General features: G+C 48.1%; 6 protein-coding genes across 6 annotated transcripts; 3 read left to right on the forward strand and 3 right to left on the reverse strand.

Moving 5' to 3' along the window:
* The first annotated feature begins 3 nt into the window (after positions 1–3).
* On the forward strand, positions 4–7,458 carry E1B28_008785 (uncharacterized protein). The gene is made up of 14 exons (XM_043153615.1): positions 4–463; positions 525–604; positions 668–1,008; positions 1,069–1,469; positions 1,523–2,056; positions 2,115–2,661; positions 2,723–2,932; positions 2,983–3,321; positions 3,375–4,687; positions 4,741–5,018; positions 5,071–6,075; positions 6,136–6,431; positions 6,487–7,029; positions 7,086–7,458. The coding sequence occupies exons 1-14, from the start codon at positions 59–61 to the stop codon at positions 7,301–7,303; spliced, it is 6,510 nt and encodes a 2,169-aa protein (XP_043008899.1). The 5' UTR covers positions 4–58; the 3' UTR covers positions 7,304–7,458.
* Positions 7,459–7,644: 186 nt separating this feature from the next.
* E1B28_008786 (uncharacterized protein) lies at positions 7,645–10,734 on the forward strand. Its single transcript, XM_043153616.1, has 10 exons — positions 7,645–7,697; positions 7,760–7,933; positions 7,981–8,107; positions 8,156–8,545; positions 8,599–8,912; positions 8,966–9,157; positions 9,211–9,367; positions 9,421–9,667; positions 9,718–9,862; positions 9,920–10,734. The coding sequence occupies exons 2-10, from the start codon at positions 7,772–7,774 to the stop codon at positions 10,490–10,492; spliced, it is 2,307 nt and encodes a 768-aa protein (XP_043008900.1). The 5' UTR covers positions 7,645–7,697; positions 7,760–7,771; the 3' UTR covers positions 10,493–10,734.
* E1B28_008787 (uncharacterized protein) lies at positions 10,715–12,200 on the reverse strand (the record flags this gene model as incomplete). The annotated part of the gene is made up of 9 exons (XM_043153617.1): positions 10,715–10,859; positions 10,912–11,015; positions 11,070–11,280; positions 11,331–11,478; positions 11,540–11,560; positions 11,612–11,685; positions 11,762–11,913; positions 11,979–12,067; positions 12,134–12,200. 7 exons carry the CDS (start codon positions 12,198–12,200, stop codon positions 11,097–11,099), a joined length of 735 nt encoding a protein of 244 aa, XP_043008901.1. The 3' UTR covers positions 10,715–10,859; positions 10,912–11,015; positions 11,070–11,096.
* A 554-nt stretch (positions 12,201–12,754) lies between these two features.
* Positions 12,755–14,127, reverse strand: E1B28_008788 (uncharacterized protein). Its single transcript, XM_043153618.1, has 2 exons — positions 13,897–14,127; positions 12,755–13,835 (listed from the first exon to the last, which is right to left on the reverse strand). Exon 2 carries the CDS (start codon positions 13,793–13,795, stop codon positions 13,172–13,174), a length of 624 nt encoding a protein of 207 aa, XP_043008902.1. The 5' UTR covers positions 13,796–13,835; positions 13,897–14,127; the 3' UTR covers positions 12,755–13,171.
* Positions 14,128–15,098: 971 nt separating this feature from the next.
* E1B28_008789 (uncharacterized protein) lies at positions 15,099–16,870 on the forward strand. The gene is made up of 9 exons (XM_043153619.1): positions 15,099–15,167; positions 15,219–15,276; positions 15,336–15,475; positions 15,531–15,650; positions 15,702–15,774; positions 15,826–15,859; positions 15,915–16,127; positions 16,185–16,672; positions 16,739–16,870. The coding sequence occupies exons 1-8, from the start codon at positions 15,123–15,125 to the stop codon at positions 16,462–16,464; spliced, it is 963 nt and encodes a 320-aa protein (XP_043008903.1). The 5' UTR covers positions 15,099–15,122; the 3' UTR covers positions 16,465–16,672; positions 16,739–16,870.
* Positions 16,719–19,845, reverse strand: E1B28_008790 (uncharacterized protein; the record flags this gene model as incomplete). Its single annotated transcript, XM_043153620.1, has 8 exons — positions 16,719–17,271; positions 17,347–17,778; positions 17,837–18,487; positions 18,540–18,645; positions 18,695–18,941; positions 18,998–19,261; positions 19,309–19,484; positions 19,539–19,845. 3 exons carry the CDS (start codon positions 19,843–19,845, stop codon positions 19,211–19,213), a joined length of 534 nt encoding a protein of 177 aa, XP_043008904.1. The 3' UTR covers positions 16,719–17,271; positions 17,347–17,778; positions 17,837–18,487; positions 18,540–18,645; positions 18,695–18,941; positions 18,998–19,210.
* Positions 19,846–19,867: the final 22 nt, after the last annotated feature.

Consider the following 19,867-nt stretch of genomic DNA (forward strand, 5'->3'; position numbering starts at 1 on the left):
AGGCAGCTTTCGTTTAACTTCAACTTGAATCGCGACCTACCATCACCTCACACTCGCCATGGACGGCCCTCCTCCCCCAGAAGAGGACTTCTCGTCCATGACCATCTCCGAACGTCTCTCTCACAAAAACTGGAAAGCTCGTGTCAGCGCTTACGAAGCCCTAGTAAAAACCTTCTCAACCACCGCATCAGACGATGATCCTGCTTTCAAACCCTATACAAACAACCCCGATTTACTTAAGAAGATTGTAACGGATTCGAATGCGGTTGCTCAGGAGAAAGGTGTAGAATGTCTAGTGGCTTTAGTGAAGTTTGCAGGGGAGAACGCTTCGAAGACTAGGGAGAGTGTAGTTCCTGCGTTGGTGGATAAGTGTTTTGGGTCCTCAAGGACGGGTACCAAGGCGCAAGCATTGGAGTTGGTTCTTCAATATGTTGAAGTCGAAAATGGAGGCACGGGGGTAATGGTACGGTTTTCGATCTTGTGCAAACCTTCGAGTAACTCATAGGCATTCCCTCTACTTTTAGAATGACATACTGCCTGGTTTATCCGCTAAACAGCCAAAGACGGTCGCTGGGTGTGTTGTAGCTATCAAGGAGATCGTTCGGTGAGCTCGGATGCTACGCGTCTTCATGTTCACGCGTTTCTTACCTACATTATATTCATCTAGGATTTTTGGAACACAGAATACTTCTCCGCCTCCCGTTCTGAAAGCCCTTCCAAAAATTTTTGCTCATACAGATAAGACTGTACGAGCAGAGGGAACTGCTCTGACGCATGTGTTATACCAATACCTGGGGCCTGGGATCGAATCATGGCTGAACGATTTGAAGCCTGTGCAGGTCAAGGAGTTAAAAGAGGCATTCGAAAACATGGAGAAGGAGGGGAAGGGAAAGGGCTCGGTCAAACCGGAGCGGATGACGAGAGCGCAAGCCAGGGAAGTAGAGAGCACTGCTGTTAATGACAGGGATAATGTGGAGGAAGGTGGTAGTGTTGATACTGGCCTTGGCGGTGAGTTGTTATATTCGGCCTTGAGGGTTTTCTTTAAACATCATTGAACATCATCCGTAGATGAACCCGTCGATCTTGACCCACGAGCATTTGCTGAACCTGTCGATATCGTTCCAAAGCTTCCTTCCACTTTATCGACAGCGCTCATGTCTGCTAAATGGAAGGAAAGAAAGGAGGTTCTAGACGAATTAAGCACGTTACTGACTTCAACACCACGGATTAAAGAGGCACCTGAACTTGGAGAGGTCGCTAAAGCACTTGCAACCAGAATACAAGGAGACGCCAATATCAATTGTGTTATGACTGCCGCTTCGTGTATGGAAGCGCTTGCAAAGGGAATGATGACTTCTTTTGCCCGATATAGGGAGACCGTGGTTCCCCCGATGTTGGAGAGATTGAAAGAACGGAAGGCGAACGTCACGGACACTATCGGGGCCGCTCTTGATGCCGTTTTTGTATCGGTAAGTATCCGTCCTCTTTCATAGGAGAAATATATTTGAACCATGTTTCAAAGACCACTCTTGCCGATATCGTACCAGATCTCAAGCCGGCCTTGACCTCGAAGAACCCTCAAGTGAAGGAAGGAACATTGAAGTTCTTGCGTCGATGTCTCTCCACAGCAAAGACCCCAATCCCCTCGCCTGAGATCAAACCTCTGGCTGATGTTCTTTCGACTTTACTTGAGGACAGTTTCGAAGGCGCTCGGAATGAGGCCGCATCTTGTATGGGAACATTAATGAAGATGGTCGGAGAAAGGCCTTTGAATGCGGTAATTGAAGGACTCGCGGACGTTAGAAAAGCAAAGATTAAGGAAGCCTATGAGAAGGCGACTGTGAAATGTAAGGCTGGTGCTGGCGGCGGTCCGCCAAAGGCAGCACCTCCCAAACCTGCGGCAGGAGCGGCGCCGATGAAGAAGGCTCTTCCATCCAACAAACCTCCAGTTGTCGCACGGGCACCTCCAAAACCCGCAGACACACTTGGTGCGGAAGAACTTGAGCAAACAGCGCCCCCAAAGAAACCTCTCGCTAAACCACCCGCTAGACTTTTGGTGCGTTCCGTTCTGAATTCCATGTCGTACTGCTCTAATTGGAAAGTGCTTGGCTCAGAAGGAAAAGATTACTGGTGGAGGAGCAGCGGCACTGCCCGCCGCATCCGCAACCCCAACCGCGAAGAAACCGCCGCCTGCTGTCGCCGCCGCGAAGTCTACCAAAGCAGCTCCACCTACAGCTCCAGGTGCACTCGATACTTTCAAGTACAAACACACTCCTGAAGATGCTGAGGCTCTTGCCACCGATTTGATACCTGCCAATATTATGACCGATCTCACGGATGCCAATTGGAAAACTCGGTTAGCAGCTTTGGACGAAATGACCCCTTGGCTGGAGGGGATAGTTGATGATGTAGACGCTGAGATAGTGATTCGGGCGCTGGCGAAGAAAGGATGGGCCGAGAAGAACTTTCAGGTGTCCACGAAGATCTATGGGGTGTGTGCTCTATTGGCGGAGAGGTCGAAAACATTTGGGAGATCTTGCGTTGCACTTTGTGTGCCTCATCTGAGCGAAAAGTTGGGCGATATGAAGTTGAAGAAGCCTGCGGGTGACACACTTCTCCTTTTTGCCGAGAGGACGTCGTTACAGTTCGTCCTCAACCAAGGTATGGCCCTCTTTTACTCCTTATTCCGACCCTTGACATTGCATTAACCTCAATTCGACAGCCTACGATTCACTGTCAAAGCAGAAGGCCCCAAAAATGTTGGCAGACGCAATCACTTGGATCAATTCCGCACTGACCGAATTCGGCATTGCGGGATTGTCTCTCAGGAGTATGATCGAGTTTCTGAAAGCTGCACTCCAAAACTCTAATGCAACTGTCCGAACAAGTGCAACCAAAACTTTAGTGACGCTTAGGCTGTTTGCGGGATCTAGTGAGTTTCATGAAACAAAATGCCTCGCAGGTCGCTCATAAAATTCTCAGGTATAAAGGACCTGTTGGAGGACCTTAACCCCCAATTGTTGAATACAATCACAGTCGAGTTCGATAAAGTTGAGGGAACTGAGCCCCCTGAGCCAATTCGTGTTTCTGCAGACGTGGCAGCGATGCCGACGTCTACGCCTACTTCGAAGGGTGGTGCAAGCGGGGGTGCAGATGCTCTTGATGAGTTATTCCCACGCGTCGATATCGACGCTTTGTTAAAGGGAACGACAATTCTTGCGGACACAAAGAGTGATGCCTGGAAAACTAAGAAGGAAGCACTGGAGGCACTTCAGGCCATACTGGATCAAGGAAGTAATAAACGGCTGAAGCCGACAATGGGTACTTCCTTTTCATACTTGTGTGTGAAACGTCATTCACTTACCAACGCCCAGGTGAGATAGCGCAAGTCTTGAAGGCACGAGTGGTCGACACGAACAAGGCCGTCCAAACACTGGCTCTGGATATCGTTGCTAGAATCGCAACAGGCATGGGCAAGCCTTTCGAAAAGCAAAATAAGTTTTTCGTTTTACCTATAGCCACGGTATTGGCCGATCAAAAGGCCCCTATTCGCAATGCTGCCCTTCAAACTTTGACCGCAATTGCTATTGCATGCGAGGGACTGGATTCTATGATCCCAGGTCTTACATCTGGATTAGAGACTACCAACCCACTGCAGAAAGGAACATTACTAAAATGGGTTGTTGAATGGTTCAAGGAGCACGAGTTGTCATCATCTCTAGATCTGAGCAATTGGACGGGACCGGTCGTGAGCTCGCTCGACGATCGTAATAGCGACATTAGAAAAGCCGCGCAAGCCATCCTTCCTACTTTGATAGCATCTGCAGGCTTCGATTTTGTTATGCAGCAGACCAACTCACTGAAACCAGCAGCTCGCAATACCGCAGTCCCCCTGATCCAAGCAGCACGTCCTACGCAGGCAGCAATCCCTGTTGTATCAGCCCCACCGCCAGCGGTCCCTCCAGTGAAGGTAAAACCTCCCACTCCGTCCGTTGTCCAGCCACCTGCACCCAGTCCCACGGAGGATGCTGCCCCGAGACCTCCAGCCAATAAATTGACAGGCGTCCGTCGAAAACTGCCTTTGGGCAGTAATCGACCGGAATCTAGAGCCGAGACGCCCGTCGAAGCTCCTGCGACTGCTGGAGCTCGTGTCGCCAAACCTCCACTGGTAGGTCTGAAACGCCCTGGTACTTCACTGCCATCCTCCAAAGCAACTTCAACGGCCCCATCTCCAGGTCCTTCCTTACCTCTGATCGGCTCGAATTCCGAAGCTCGGAAAGGAAGATGTGGTAAAGACACCAATCGCTGGATCAACGAAGGTGGCCCCACTAGAAAGGATCTAGCTGATCTTTTACAAAGTCAGATGGAGGCCCACACTTCGAAGGAGCTGTGTTCGCGTCTATTCAGTCATGACCACAATGCCATCAACAACCATATCGCTGGATTAGTTATGCTCTGCGAGACATACAACGCTGCGCAAGCCGGAGACGATGCTGCTGAAGCCGTGTGTCTAGCCAACTTCGATTTTCCGCTCAAATATGTGTCAATGAAACTTCATGAACCCCAACCCAACCTAATTTCTAAATGCCTTGAACTGGTCGAAGCCGTAATCGCTTTTCTACGTCACGTTAACTACCAGCTGACAGACAACGAGGCGCTTTGCTTCATACCTACTGTGATACATAAGGTATGACCTCAAGTCCCTTATGAGGATATATGTGGGATACTTATGATTCTCAGTTAGGAGATGCTCGTGAACAGGCAAGAGTTCGCGTGCAACAAATAATTCAGTCTCTGCCAAAGATCTACGCGTATAGTCGAGTATTTCACCTTCTCCTTGATCACGGGCTGAAGTCGAAGGTAGCGAAGACGAGGCAGGGTGCTCTGGACGAACTAGGGAACTTATTGAAGAAATACGGGATGACGGCCTGCGAGCCAACGAAGGCGTTCCCCGTCGTTGCATCAATGATCTCCGATAAAGATTCTGCAGTCCGAAAGTCAGCTTTAGGGACAATAAGGTTGGTGGAGCTGCGAGAATTCAGAGTTGGTTACTGACGGCTTCTGTAATAGCGAGGGTTACGTTCTTGTCGGCGAGAAAGTTTGGTCATCAGTAGGACCGCTGGCACCAAAAGATAAGACTCAATTGGAAGAGAGACTTCGACGAGTTGCAGGACCCAGTGGTCAAGAGAAAGCTGAAGCTCCAGTACCCTCTCAGATCAGCCGCCTCGCAGGACCGAGTAGTGCTAGACCATCATCTCCAGCTTTCACCTCTAGGCTTGGGGGAGTACCTCGACCGGCTAGCCCTGTTGTCTCTGGGCCGTCTAAAACGGGAAGACCGACTTCTCCTGCTCATGATCTTCGCTCAGATTCACCCACACCTTTATCCAATGTACGAACATCGTCTCCGTCGCGGCCGCCAAAAATGCCTGTTCCTTCTCATCCCACTGTTCCTCCTTCACCAACCACTGCCAAAGGCTTTCATAGTGGTCTACCATCCCGGCTTGGTCGACCGCGCACCCACCTCTCACAACCTGCGTCCCAGATTTCTCTGCCTCCTCATGATCCCGAAGAAAACGCAGATTATGGACGCACAAATGAACCTGAACTCCCCGTGGCCCAGGCCGCAGGACCGGAAGATATCACGTTGACGATCTCGAGTATCCTGAGCAGCGACCCCATTCGAAGTGTGGATGCTCTCAAAAAAGTTCAGAGCATTTTAAATACAGGGGCATCTGGCGGACCACAATACAGCGAACTAGCGGAGCACACTGAAGGTCTTATCGAAACCATTACATTGCAGATGGCCCACATTTTTGAACGTCCAGAAGCGTTAGCGCATGATGAAAACTTCAGGCTTGCTAAGCATCTGATCCAGACTTTGAATAATTTCTGTGATCATCCTGTGTTGGCAGAGTCTCTCACCGTTGACATCTTGACGGCGCTTTTGGAGGAATTAACGCTTCGACTTCTAGAGACCGATGACAGCTCTGTCAAACAGGTGAAGGATCTCTCTCGTTTCATAAATATGATCATCTTGCGGATGTTTGCCATGGGCAGGAGAATGTCAATATTCCGGTGAGTTCCTACCGATCCAATAACGAGGTGTATTGTACTCAACTCCGCTTTATCGCCTAGGGCACTTTTCGCATTGCTCTTACAAATTGTAAAGCCGTTCATTCACAATGGGGTAACAACTGAATCGAAGGAGGCCAAAGTTGCCGAACTTGTTCTGAAATGCGTCTGGAAACTCGCTCGAAGTATTCCGCAGGATCTTACAGAACAGAAACTCGACCCCGTAGAGCTATTCCCTACAATCGAGCATTTCCTACAGTCCGTGCCTCCAAACGACTGGAGAGCGCGCGCTACCAATAAAATTCCTTGTGGCGATATGCCCTTGAGGACAATCAAAGTAATCATTCAACACGTTGTTGGTAAGTAGCTTTTTTAACTCGCCCTTACCGTCAAGTCTAACGAATAACTTGTCAGCACATTATGGCGATGATGTCTACGACCTTCTGTCCGCTGCCTTTGACGACCCGTCTGCTACAATCGTTTATCCATACGTGTATCGAATCCTGAATTCGAGTTCCCGAGGCACGTCTGACATCCCTTCCAACCGTATCGGAGGTGAAGCGTATCGGCCATCTCGACCGTTGTCTACAACCTCCAGTCGCGCCATTTCTCCGACTGCTTCCTCTGCGTCTGCTAGCCATAGAAATTCATCTCCCGGTCGACCCGACTCTTTCAATGGTCATAATATATATTCGCCCCCCTCTGAGGAGCCCGATCCCGATGCACAGTTGCTCACAATAATTGGGCATATATCGAGTGAAACGACCGGCGCACTGCATAAAGAAGGTATCACCGAACTACACCAGTTCCTCAAGGCTTACCCACACAAAAAACCGCGTGTTGACAAGCTGCTCGAGTCCACAGGCGCTGCCTTCAGGAAATATATCAATCGTGCCCTCGCCAGTCGTGCCGCTGAGGATGAGGAGAGAAATGCTGCAGTTGGAGACACCTTAACTAGTAAGTCTTTTTACGGGAGATTTCGCCCCTGTCTTCTGAAAATCTGGTATATGTAGAACTTGAATCAACCCGAAATGCGGACCCATCATCCCCTCAGCAACCCGAACCATCACCTCGATCATCCCGGTCAGTCAGACGACCGAGTCCACCGCTGCAGCCTGACGCTGAAGACAAACTTTCACGGTTGCATAATATCTTCCAGTATCGGTCAAGCACGTTGAGCAATGGCTCTTCCCAGGGAGAGTCTTCGACCCCACGGACTTCTTTCAGCTAGTGGCTTCTTCTTAATTGATTCTCGTTTCTCTATCTGACTGTATCTACATGCTGTATTCCGTACCTCGCACCCAATTGCATTATACACATAGAACCTCATTGTATCCATGTCCCTAATACTCATCCGCACTGTACCCATCATATCCAAGGCAACGCTCGAAGCTTGGACGTTTGAACGTCGCAGATGACAATATTCCTGGCCTTTGCCAGCAGGTAGTCGGTTAAGTTCAAGCGAAAATGTCGAGGAAAGTAAAATCATCATTTTGTCTGAAATCCGTTACGACATCGCTCACGTACATCAGGAAGGTTGTTAGTGACGTACTTATAAGAGACTACATGTCGGTTTTTCCTTGTTGCCAGCCCATACAACATTCGTTCACCCCAATCCCCAAAGTGTAAGTAGAGTGACCAGTGTATCGCTTTGCCCTCAATCTCTTACTCGCGAATACCTTACCAGTCGAGGTCCATAATGGGTCCCCCCGTCAATTCTTCCCACTTGGCCTATGATGCCTCCATTGTCTTCTGGAGGCTCATCGTCAACATATTTTTTCGTGAAGTACGGCCGCGTGGTGCTTTCAACATTCCTCGTGATGGGCCTATAATTTTGGTTGCAGCTCCTCATAACAATCAAGTAACGTGTCCGCTTTCCTACTGCTTTCTCTTACTGAAGGAACTTAGTTCCTCGATCCTCTTCTGCTTGCCTTGCAAGTCTACAAAGAAACTGGACGACATGTGCAATTTCTTACCGCAGCTGCCAGCATGAAGCGGAAAGCCGTAGGATTCTTCACCCGTCTGATGGATAGCAGTGCGTTGTTCACTTGAATTGTTGTTGCCAGACGCTAATTCGCGACAGTTCCCGTTGAACGGGCTGCGGACAATGTCAAAGCTGGAACCGGGAAAGTGTATCTTTCGGATGAAGACCCTTGTCTCGTTTTGGGAAAAGATACAAAATTTCTCTCCGAATTCTCTCCCAGAATGCAAATCCTCTTGTCAAAATCTGTTGACTACGCCATCGCCGAGGTCGTGGAAGTAATCTCGGACACAGAATTAAAAATCAAGCGTGAGTTTGGAGGAGATAAGGGCAAAGGGACCAACAAGGTCAGAGAGAAAGCAGCAGAGTTACGGCGAGAGGGACAGGATGGCCTCGAATTCAAGACTTTACCTTACGTGGATCAGCAGGTCATGTATCGCTACGTCTACGACTGCTTGAAACAAGGCGGAAGCATTGGGATATTTCCTGAAGGTCCTTCTTTTATCTTTCCGTGCCTTTGGGGTTGTTGTCTGACTAGTATCTAGGTGGTAGTCACGATCGTACCGATCTTTTGCCGCTCAAAGCTGGTGTGTCGATCATGGCTCTTGGTGCAATGGCGAACGACCCCAATTGTCGTGTCAAGATCGTCCCAGTTGGTTTCTCGTATTTCCATGCCCATAGATTCCGTTCACGAGCTGTGGTGGAATTCGGAACTGCATTGGATGTCCCAGAGGAACTTGTCGAAATGTTCAAACAGGGTGGCACACAAAAGCGCGATGCCGTGGCACAATTCCTTGACCTCATTTACGATGGGTTAAAGACTGTTACCGTTCGTGCCCCGGACTACGACACCCTCATGGCATGTTTCAAATCTTATTCATGGATGAGTGGCACTCTGATAAGACGGTGTAGTTGATCCAAGCTGTCCGTCGGCTTTATAAAACTCCTAGTCAACACCTGACCTTAGGGCAAGTGGTTGAACTCAACCGACGTCTTTTAGAGGGATACACGCACTTCAAAGACGAACCTCGAGTTCAAAAGCTTCGCACAGACGTCCTGAAATACAATCGTCTGTTGCGCGATTTGGGTTTGCGAGATCACCAGGTGTGTTCCGATTCTTATTGAGCGATAACTCTGCTCATTTCGATTTTTTCTAGGTTCCACGAGCTCAGAAAGCTAGTTGGAAAACACTGGGCCTACTGACCTACCGCTTAGGTCTGCTCATGGTATGGTCAGTGCTTGCTCTGCCTGGCACTATCCTCAATGGTCCCATGTTCATACTGGCCTCAGTTCTATCCCGGAAGAAAGCCAAAGGTTAGCCTCAATGTTTTCGGTTTGGTCATCGGCTTTTTTTTACATCAATCTAGAGGCACTCGCGAAATCTACCGTCAAAATCGCTGCTAAGGACGTGATTGCGACATGGAAAGTGCTTATCTCTCTGGGAGTGGCCCCCCTTCTTTACTCTTTATATGCAATCTTGGCGACCCTAGTCATGATTCGCGCAAAAGCCCCAATGAGATGGAGGGTAATGACACCATTCGTCCTGTTCCTTGTGTTGCCGATTATGAATTATGCCGCCCTCAAGTTCGGAGAGGCAGGAATGGACGTCCTAAAGTGCGCCCAAGCGAGACCCATACCGTTCTGGACTCATGTGCCCTTGACAGATCTTTGAGACCGCTCATTGTTGCTTTGATTCCCGGTCAGCAGCGTTCGCTGGACAAACTGAAGAACATGCGGGTACAACTCTCTAATGAGGTCGCCAGCTTGATAAATGACCTCGGTCCAAAATTATATTCCGACTTTGATCAGGTATCAATCCTCTTGTCGAGTTTGTTTGTTTGTTTGTTGACTTTTCTTTGTTATCAGACTAGAATCCTAGTCCCGTCCGCGAGCGTGCCCCCTTCGACCGGTACGCCAGGCCTGTGGAGGAGGAAGAGCAGCACAGGTGCTGTCGACGCTCAAGGTCTGGGTTTAACTCATCCAATGACTTGGATCGATGAACGCCTCTTTGGCTGGACTAAGAGTGCCAGACGCGGGACAAGTGCGTGGAGCGGCATCGTCCTTACCCTTGATGAACCAAGCAGAGCCGGGACACCCGATGATTCGGACGAGGAAGATGCGGGAGATTATGACAACGTTATTGGCCTATTACAAGAAGAACAACTCAATTCCCGAAGTCGGACAAACTCATATGCTGAGCTTCAGCGTCTGAGAAGCCAAAGCAACCCCCTGGGATACTCCTCACAATTCTCGATGAGTCCCACCAGTGTCGTCGCAAAAGGCGATCAACTATCGTTCCGAACCGGTCGTAGAGAGAGAAGAACGAGTCTATCAGGTCAGGTCCCTGTTGAACGTATTGCTGAACTTGATCAGCAGAAAGATTTTGGGCATGCTACCGATGATCTGAATGAGGAATTCCGTCACAGCAAGGATGAGTGAACGCAACTTGTTGCAGATGCTTACTTATTACACACACATACAGACTGGTATCCTATTCTCTGGATTATGAACAGTTTAGATATTATGATATTTGTATCCGAACAATTGTCGAGTCATGTCCGGATACGATGCACGATTTACGGCCATGAGGAAGCTTAAGTTTGTTGTGTTTCTGCTCTTCTTTCTAGATTTTTGCTGAGGATAACCGAAGTACTGGTTCTGAGGGGCCCAAAGGAATCCCATTGAATGTAAAAATAGGTGAACCTAAACTCTGTTATTCACAGATCGATTCGCTTGTTATAATTAGGTCTACGATGATTCCCAATCTTTTCCCGCTGTGAGGACTTCAACACCTGTCTCTGTGATCCTATGAAACAAGATTTAACCACCGGTCCGGAGATAGAACAAAGACTGCCTACAGTAAGGTCTCCTCAAATTGAGCACTGCGATTTCCATCCGTGGTAGTGGCAGTCCAGTTGTCTGGCCAATGGATCTCGCCCCAATTGCTTCCCAGGTTCAACATCTGTTCATCCGAGCCTCGCTTAGCGGGAGAAGTACAGAAAGAAAGAAATCTCACAGGTTCAATGGTAAAGCACTGTGTTCGTTATAGTAAACAATTGTTTCTATAGATAGGGAGGAGAGTACGTACCATCCCCGGCTTCATAGTACCTACTGCTTTATTTTTGGCATAATGCGGTACGTTGGGTGCACAGTGAAAGAGTGTATGAATACCATGTCCAGTGTAAGTTCGTACCACAGCACAGCCATTGGCACGAGCTATTGGTTCGCTAGTTTGTTTTGGGTCAAGAAAAGATCGGTTTTCGAAGGTCAGACTCACATGGCCTTTCCGAGGTCTCGGAAGAGTGCACCAGGTTTGCACAACTTTATTGCAGCGTCCAGAGAATCGCGTGTAGTTTTAATTAGTTTTTTCGAGTCCTCATCGATTTCCCCAACTGGGTATGTTGCGTTCAAGTCCCCGTGGTATCCTTGAGGTTGAATCGCAATCAGGGTGACTAGTAAAGTGTACGCTGAAGAAGAGAAACGCACCTTCGTGATATAATGTGACGTCTACGAGGAAAGAGTCAGGGTTGGTGAACATACGCTCAATCATTAACTCACCAACGTTGACGATATCACCTTCTTGTAATATTCGTTGATCAGGAATACCATGACAAATGACCTCGTTTACGGAACTAGCAAAGAAAAGATAGAAGCATGAGATTGACAACCTCCGAGGGGACAAGGGAATCTTTGCAACCCGCAACTGACAGGCAGACTGATTTCGGGAAGTCTCGATAATTTAGAGGGGACGGGTATGAATTCCTTTCGATGCATGCATTGTGAACGACTTCGTCGATCTCATCCGTCGAGACGCCAGGACGTATGTGGGAGGCAGCGAGGTCCAGAACCTCTCGAGCGAGCTTTAGGGTCCAGCGAAGTTAATTGTTATCACTTGCTCTTGTGAAATGTCACTGAAGACACGCACTTTGCACACTTTCCTCATTTTCTCCTGCCCGTCTGATTTCAGTATGCGTGGCGCCTGACCGGCTTCCCTGCGCTCAGCTCTGGGTATACCTTCAAGGGAACGAAGCGCATGAGCTTACAGCCATGACATCTGGCGAAAAAAGGCCTTGATCCTACCGTCAACTGCGTAATCCGGACGGGGGATATGTTCTGGGACAGGCCGTTTTCCTGACAAGGGGTACATAGGTCGTAGTGCACCTGTGAAGGCGAAGTTGGGAAATGGATTATAAGAAGCGGCTATCAGAGATGTTCATTTGTGTCAAGTCGTGTTCAAGAACATCAGATGGAAACAACACACAAGTACGTGCAACATTCGTTGTGGACTGGGGTTGCGCTGCTAATTCATGGATGACTTTATGGGCTTTCTGTGGTCAGAAATGGGAAGCTGTCGGAAGTTTCACTCCAACGATGTAACAAAACATACCCCTACAGAAGTTGTTCAACAATAAAGATGGTGAAAGCGATCTTGAAGCTTGAACTCACATCCTGCTTTAAAACATTCCTGTCCGCAGAAAAACGAGCCTCGGATGCCTAACCTAGATGGATAGTAATCGGTTGTTATGAACCGGATAACTGGTTGAAATAGTACGTACTTGCTGCAAGTAGGGCATTCTAATCTTGAAGGTGGGTTCCCGTTCGGACAGGATGCGCTTTGACAGAGTACTGGTGCAGACATGTACGGAAGAGTGTAAAACTTCTCTGGCGCTTGCCGCCTGCAAAACCAAACCACGCCAAACAGCCAAGGAATCGAAGTAACTTTTTTTGTCGATATGAGAACTATACCATTAACTAGAGTAACACGTCGTAAGTAAGTATCCTAATACTGTAAGTAAGGAGGCCAAAACATCAAAATATAAATGATACATGAACTTGTCGTTGGAAGAATTAGATGCGATAGTAGTGGAGATGCAGAGACAAGGGGAGAGAGTTAAGTTATATGTGCGATGAGAAGGTGGACGTGCAAGAAATCAATAAAATGAATTTAGCGTGAAGTCGATGCAAGCAATACGGGAGCGATAACGATAGCGCATTATGGGAAGGCAAGGAAGAGTCCAAGACCACGAAATATAGCATAGAGAATGGATGTATGGGCAAAGACAGACGCAGTCAGTCCAGAATGAGGAGCGGTCGCAAAGCCAAGCGAGGACGATGAGGTTAGCGTCTGTGGACGACCTCGAGCTTGAAGGCAGTTTGGGTGTCACCACACGCCTTGCGCAGCGCTTTATAATGAGCAGGGCCAAAGATTTCGATCAGCGGCGCTTCGTTGGCGTTGACCCACGAAACTGGAGGTAAACCACGAGTGGTTCTATGAAGACCTTCTGGAAGGTTTTCTTCGAATACGAGCGTAACGAGGCCAGTCAATAGACACTGAACCAAACTCAGAATGTCATTGATAGGTGGACATATTTTCCGGACGGATTCGAAAATATCACTGTGAAAGACCATTTGCCATTGAACGCGACGTTCTGGAGAGAAGAATGAACTGGCATGAACGGGAAGCTGCAGCCTAAGAGTTGGCCCAGCGGGCAAACCCACGGATGAGCGCCATATGGATGATGTTTCGAGGGAAAAAAGCATGCGAGGGTCCGAGGGTGAAGCATCCCTCCAGTGGTACTGGTGGATGAGTTGTTGGCGCAGGGCTTGAAGCCAACGATGAGCACGTGCATAAGTAGCACCCAAAGCATCCGCGGTGGTGAGCGGTATTCTCGTCCGTCTCGCCCACTCGTCCATATTTCCGACATCACTCGAAAACACAACTTCTGCTCGTGGCTTTGACATGACGAGGGCGATTATGATACGGCAACGACGCGACGGAAAACTAGATTGGAGACACGTTAGAAGAAAAACAGAAAAAAGCGAGATTGAAAAGCAACCCTCACAGTTAGCTACGTGGAGAGAAAGCCACAGAAACAGATAGTTTCTGCAAGTAGAGGGAAAAGAGACGAAGAGAAGAGGAAGCTGTTGTCGTTGACAGAACCTTGCTTTCGCTCACTGGGAGGATGAGGGACGTGACAAAAGCATTGGGTTTTTGTAGGCGAGGAAGGGCGGGGACCCTGTCAAAAATATTGAATTTTTTATATATAATATCCAACGGCGGCACGAAAAAGTTTGACCTTGCTCGCAAAAACACGAGGCTCATAGGTCACCTCCATTTTCGGCCAAAATTCTTTCCTCATTAGGCAACTCTATCGTCACTTGCCTGTTCCGGCCAAGATGCCGACATTCCCACGAATAACCACCTTGTTCTCGTTTGGGTGCGTCGTTCACCAGCCAGCTACCTTGCCATTGTTTTTCCGCTCATAATTTCCAATATCTTCCATCTGCGAAAATACCGCACCGGCTTATTTTGGCAGATTCTCCACCGGCGCAAGATTTTACCCTTGGCTTTGACGGTTCCTGTAGCAACAAGAGCTTCACACCCTGTGCCCTTTCCGGGCTCTTCATCGAACAGATTCCACCACTTGAGCTGAGCCCACGAATAGCCGAACTCTAGTCAGTCCTACCTCACGAATCGCGTCCCTTGTAACCCTCTGTAACGTTAGTTAGCTCACTTTCCCGTTTATGATGTGAATCTCGATATGTATTATCCCGGGTGATTCCAGGGCCATCGGGTCGGAACCCTGGTTCAGTGACGGTAATCTCAAGGTAATCTGTTGTTAAAAATTGCTCACTGTCCGTAGTGATGCTCACGGAATTCTCTAGCAGGCTGTAGAAGCCTGAGGAACACAAGTACTGCAGCTCCCAATATTTTGCCGTTGGGCCAGGTTGACTGTGGACTTGCGGGATATTTTAACTTCAAGTTCTAAACATAGGGTTGGTATGAATGCAAATTGTACTTCCGAGTAATACTTAATGTTTTGGGGCGTAAACGTATGGCAAAATAAGTACTCGAATATGCTGTATGTTATCATTCGGCGCCACATAGCTACCACGCTTAAGTGGCAATTCAATCAGCTCGTAACAAGGAAAGCAACTGGCAACCCGAACCCAGGTCCCGACCCGACGTCGCGACGAGAGCTGTCCACGTGGACGCCACGAGCGCTTGATCTACCGATTTACGTAAAAAATAGTTGACTCGTATTTTGAACTCGACCACCGAGATTGCATGGACGTCTACCAAGAATACCAGGGTTTTTTGAAGAATGAAGAAGTACGCATAGCTCTTTCCGTGTCTTGTGTATCACCAACGCCCTTCATCAAGGTGTCTCCTCCGTTGGCTGCAATCCTTTCGTTGACCGAGATGATGGAGAGATCGAATGGTGCGCTTCTTTGAATCCAGGAGCGATTGCGATTCATCTCAACGAGGATACATATAAAGCGGGAACTATGTTTGAACTCGTCAAGGAGCTGAAAGATGGCGCCGAAAGTCTCAACAAACATTCACCGAACCCAATCAGCTTGAACGCTGGTTGCGAGTTGTTCATCGAGTTTATCACCTTGTTTCCTCATGACTCTGCGGTGGGCGACATAAATACTGCGTCATCTACATAGCAACTTATGAGCCATCTTTAAGAGTTTCTCCGATCTCAAAACAGAACTCATAAAGCAAGGCCGGGACTATGTTGCAGAGGCCTTAACATATCGCCGAAGGATTGCAGAGTTAGCTCTCGATTTTATCAAAGATGATTCTGTGGTATGAAGCTTGCCTCCCCCACACGATCTAAACCAACTCGATATCTCTAAGATTTTAACACACTCGTATTCAAGGGTCGTCATGCAAACTCTCTTGATGGCCCACAAGAGAAAGCGGATATCAGGTATGCTAGTTAATCTTCCGTCCTACCATAACTCACCGGCCTGTCTCTAAGTTTATGTTACTGAAGCACGGCCCAGAGGCCTCGGGTCGGTTCACTCTCTCGCATCACCCTTGAACACATTGATATTTAGATTTGTCCAGAATCAAGACTGCAGAAAAGTTGACGGCTGCCGGCATTCCTTGCACTGTTATCCTAGACTCGGCGGTTGCCTATGCTATTGAAAAAGTCGATTTCATTCTTGTTGGGTCGGAAGCCGTTGTCGAGAGCGGTGGTCTTATCAACGCTGTTGGCAGTAATCAAATGGCCATCATCGCAAAGGCAGCCAATAAGCCTTTCTATGCCTTAGCTGAAAGGTGCCGTCTCTTTTACATGTACAATTTCAATACTTGGTGAAGCTGACTCTTCGACAGCTTCAAATTCCACAGGTTATTCCCGCTATCACAATACGATTTGCCCACACATCACCCGACATTGCTTTCCTTCCCGATATCCCAACATCGGCCTGCTCCTCCAATGATGGCTCGACCTTCAGTAATGCCGTCTCGGCCTGGAGATGAGTCTTTAACAGATGATTCAGTGTCCCCGATCAAATTTACCCAGGAACAAATCGCCCGAAATAACCCGGATGTGGACTTTACTAGGTTTGTCTTCATCTGGCGTTCTACCGAATTGCTTTCACGATCACCCTAGACCCGACCTCATAACCTTAGTCTTTTCGGATGTGGGGAGTCTCACGCCTGAAGGCGTCAGTCAGTATCTAGTCGGAATGTTTGCTGGATAAAATAAACTCCATTGCCACCTTCTGCTTCCTCGGGTTCAATAAGTTTCTCGTCTCTAGACCTCGCGATGGATCCTCATCGGAAGCAGATCCCCAATCGCTTGCAACCGATCCGGGCTGGTAGGCGCCGTTTTAATTATTTCCAAGAACTTTATCGCAAGTCTGAAATCGATCCATCTATCCCAGGCGCGATCCAAGAACAAGAAACCGTCTTATTATTATCAATCAATCCTGGAATCCCACATGGCTGGAGAGGTACTTGTCGAGGGACCGGCTTGTGAATAATTAGAAGCAAGCCCTGGCTTACGGGCCCATTTGGTCAGTTGTCGGATATGACGCCATGCAGGCCGCAGGCCAGTTCTAATGTCAGATGTGATATTTAAAGAAGCGGTCGCTATAACCGAAGCAACCGCAAGAAAGCGAGTGTTCGTTGTCGGTCCGGAGCCTGATCTTGAATGTTATTGGTTTCCAGATATCGGTCTTTTTGTGATAATATGTGGTAGGTGTATAAAAGCCTGGGCGAAAGGTTCTGGTCAAATGCATCGTATCTTCCTTGCTTTCGTCGATGTGCAGATTAAGACAGTAGGCGCTTCCTCACTCCTGTTGTAACGCTTGTTGATGGCCCGTCATTTCAAAGGGTCCAGAATACCTACAGCCGCTGTGGTCATATCATTAGACTGGTTCGTCCTCCAAGCCCTACGCCACCAAGTAGCTTCGATCTGATCGATGTAAAAAGCCAGATGAATTAGTCCGTACACAATCATACTCTGCAATCCGACTGATAATACCCTTACCTTTCATCTCAGATACCATGCTACGACCGATACTGTAAGTTCAGCGTTGCGCACCCGTCTGATTGCACTGGGTCACAATGTAGGGACAAATGTTGGCAGTAGTGAGTCTTTCTCAGGTCTCTGAGGAACATCATTCATCGATAGGCTATACAGTAAGCAATTCCCGGAGCAATACCGTATGTTTTTTGACTTTCCTCCGTGGTCATTTGACGGGACCTACACGTACTCGAGGTCAGATCCATACATCAACAACTACTGCCCTGAGTGCTTGAGGACAACAAATCAATCGGGAGGTGGAGGAAGCGGATACCGAAGATAGATGAGCCATCGATTTTCAGTTATTTGGAGACGTTTGAAGCGCCGTCACGACCACATATGTATCCTTGTTTGATCTGTAGCTTATTATTCCCAATGACTCTGGGCAGACCTGAACTTTGGTAAGTGGAGGAGGTTACAGAACACTGAAGCTATTAGACTCTTAAGCGCGCACCCACTAAAACGACCGAGGTATCCAGACTTGGACTTCCATACCAGGCATGCCATGCCTCATGACTTCCAGTAGAGGGAGATTCTTCACATTCCCCTTTGTACTACATGCGAACGAATACAGTCATAGCAGATCCGAGATTGGAATATTCCGGATATCGACGCAGCTACCACGCAACAAGGAAATGTGTTGCTCAAGGGAATTTTGGTGATGGGAATGAGTATGACCATGGTCCCATGGACGTATAGGAGATCCCTGGGATGGATTTGCAACCGAGCAATCAATGTTGAAAGAAAAGTCAAGTCGACGTGCCAATCCTGGATCCCGATCTTGACGAGGTTGCACACCTTGACAACGTTTTCTCCAAAAGGTGTTCGTTCCATGTCATGTTATGACTCGCTCGTGGACGAGAGAAATTTGTGGTGCAAGTATCAGATACGGAGTAGACCCGACAATGAACTATAGGGGAAGAGATCTCTCGAACGGATATCAATGTGAAAATGATTTTTTTTGAATAATGTTATCTTCCGGCCTGGCCTGCGCGGAGTAGTAGCCCATCTCTCGATAAACAATCTGTACACCTGACACTGAATACCCTGATAGGACGCTTGACGGGTAACTGCATTGTTCGCATGCAGCTGGGAGATCTACAGCCTAGTAGAAAGAAACGTGAGCAATGGAGAATCGATCGGTGGAAGGCGCGTACCGGATGGATGTGCGCAAGAGAAAACACAGTTCCATCTCCGACAATCTTGGAAAGAAGATGACAATGGCTCAAAATGATTACATGCCCATGACCAACCGTCGATGTTCTGCAGAGACTGAACTCAGTATAGATCCAGGGAGAGATGAATAACGAACATAATGACACATAGCGTTGAAAGAAAAAGAAAAAGTCAATGAACTGGTGTCGATACTCTGCACTTCTTCGACCACGACTCCACATTACTTATAGTCCTGAATCATCCGCCAATTGTCGGAATATGCCGCCAGACGCTGCATTCGATCATTATGAATCACCGTTGAAGTTAATATTGGTCCCTGGAAGTATAAGTATGTTGAATCTGTCGAACGAGCCAGAAACTTTGAGCGCCATTACTGGAACAAGCTATCGTCATGCGTCATCTGCCGTAGATAGCGAGATGTATCTCGGCTGCCATTTACCTCGAGAGTGTTTCATCGTGATCTCCACGAGCTGATGTGTACTGCTAGAGCTTTGTTGGAATTAAATCGATAGTATCAGAAGTCCAATCTAAGTAATTATCAGAAGCCACATGAACAAAGTGTGGCTATACCATAGAACATAGCAGAACGTCGTCCGATTGCGGAAGTTGAAGACCGACGCCTGATTCTAGACCCGACAGCACGAGGCGGGCACTATGCTCCACGATTTCGGATTTTTGTGACGAGTTGGACATTTTTTCGAACCTGTGGACAATGAGAGCTGAAGGTAAGCAAAACATGATCATGAATACCTCATGGGCAAACAATCTTCTCCAGCGCTCGCTTTCTAACCTTCTCCGCTTGACTCCCTTCTTTTCGTGTCTTTCTGCCATTCTCAGTTGTTTGGCAACTTTATTTCTGGAGAGAATAGTACTGAGTCGTCTAAATGCTTCCTGAATGTTCCCGTCGACGACTTTGACGCTTCGACCTGACGCAGGACGTCAATGAACCAGAAGAGGGTGAAGATGGATGATAACACTACCAAAATACGGGTCATGAGGGGGATATCGCTCCAATTCATCCTTCGCTTCTTCGGACATCTGCTTCCATAATTCTTCATGTGTCTGAGCTTTCCCCCCCGTCTTAATGACCACGTTGAGAACGTTCTGAGAAGCAGTGCGAGTAGCCATATCTACGGGATGCCATGTCTCTTTCGGTATCGTTGAGGAAGAGGTCGAGTCTAAATTTGGTCGATTTGGTGTAGAGAATCCTCGGACAGCCGGAACTGCTGCAGCGAGAGTCGTCGGGCTGAGGAGGGAGACTCGTTGGATTGCTCGGACAAGGTACATGTTCACTTACATAAGCACACTA

Source organism: Marasmius oreades, chromosome 5 (genome assembly GCF_018924745.1).
Source record: "Marasmius oreades isolate 03SP1 chromosome 5, whole genome shotgun sequence".
Classification (NCBI taxonomy): Eukaryota; Fungi; Basidiomycota; class Agaricomycetes; order Agaricales; family Marasmiaceae; genus Marasmius; species Marasmius oreades.

Coding starts and splice junctions, on each gene's coding strand:
- E1B28_008785 (XM_043153615.1), top strand. CDS start 59: ATGGACGGCCCTCCTCCCCCAGAAGAGGACTTCTCGTCCATGACCATC. Junction 464..524: donor ATGGAGGCACGGGGGTAATG/GTACGGTTTTCG, acceptor CTCTACTTTTAG/AATGACATACTGCCTGGTTT. Junction 1,470..1,522: donor TTGATGCCGTTTTTGTATCG/GTAAGTATCCGT, acceptor CATGTTTCAAAG/ACCACTCTTGCCGATATCGT.
- E1B28_008786 (XM_043153616.1), top strand. CDS start 7,772: ATGGGTCCCCCCGTCAATTCTTCCCACTTGGCCTATGATGCCTCCATT. Junction 9,668..9,717: donor GCAGGAATGGACGTCCTAAA/GTGCGCCCAAGC, acceptor TGCCCTTGACAG/ATCTTTGAGACCGCTCATTG. Junction 9,863..9,919: donor TATATTCCGACTTTGATCAG/GTATCAATCCTC, acceptor CTTTGTTATCAG/ACTAGAATCCTAGTCCCGTC.
- E1B28_008788 (XM_043153618.1), bottom strand. CDS start 13,795: ATGTCAAAGCCACGAGCAGAAGTTGTGTTTTCGAGTGATGTCGGAAAT.
- E1B28_008789 (XM_043153619.1), top strand. CDS start 15,123: ATGGACGTCTACCAAGAATACCAGGGTTTTTTGAAGAATGAAGAA. Junction 15,860..15,914: donor GCACGGCCCAGAGGCCTCGG/GTCGGTTCACTC, acceptor AGATTTGTCCAG/AATCAAGACTGCAGAAAAGT. Junction 16,128..16,184: donor TTCTATGCCTTAGCTGAAAG/GTGCCGTCTCTT, acceptor ACTCTTCGACAG/CTTCAAATTCCACAGGTTAT.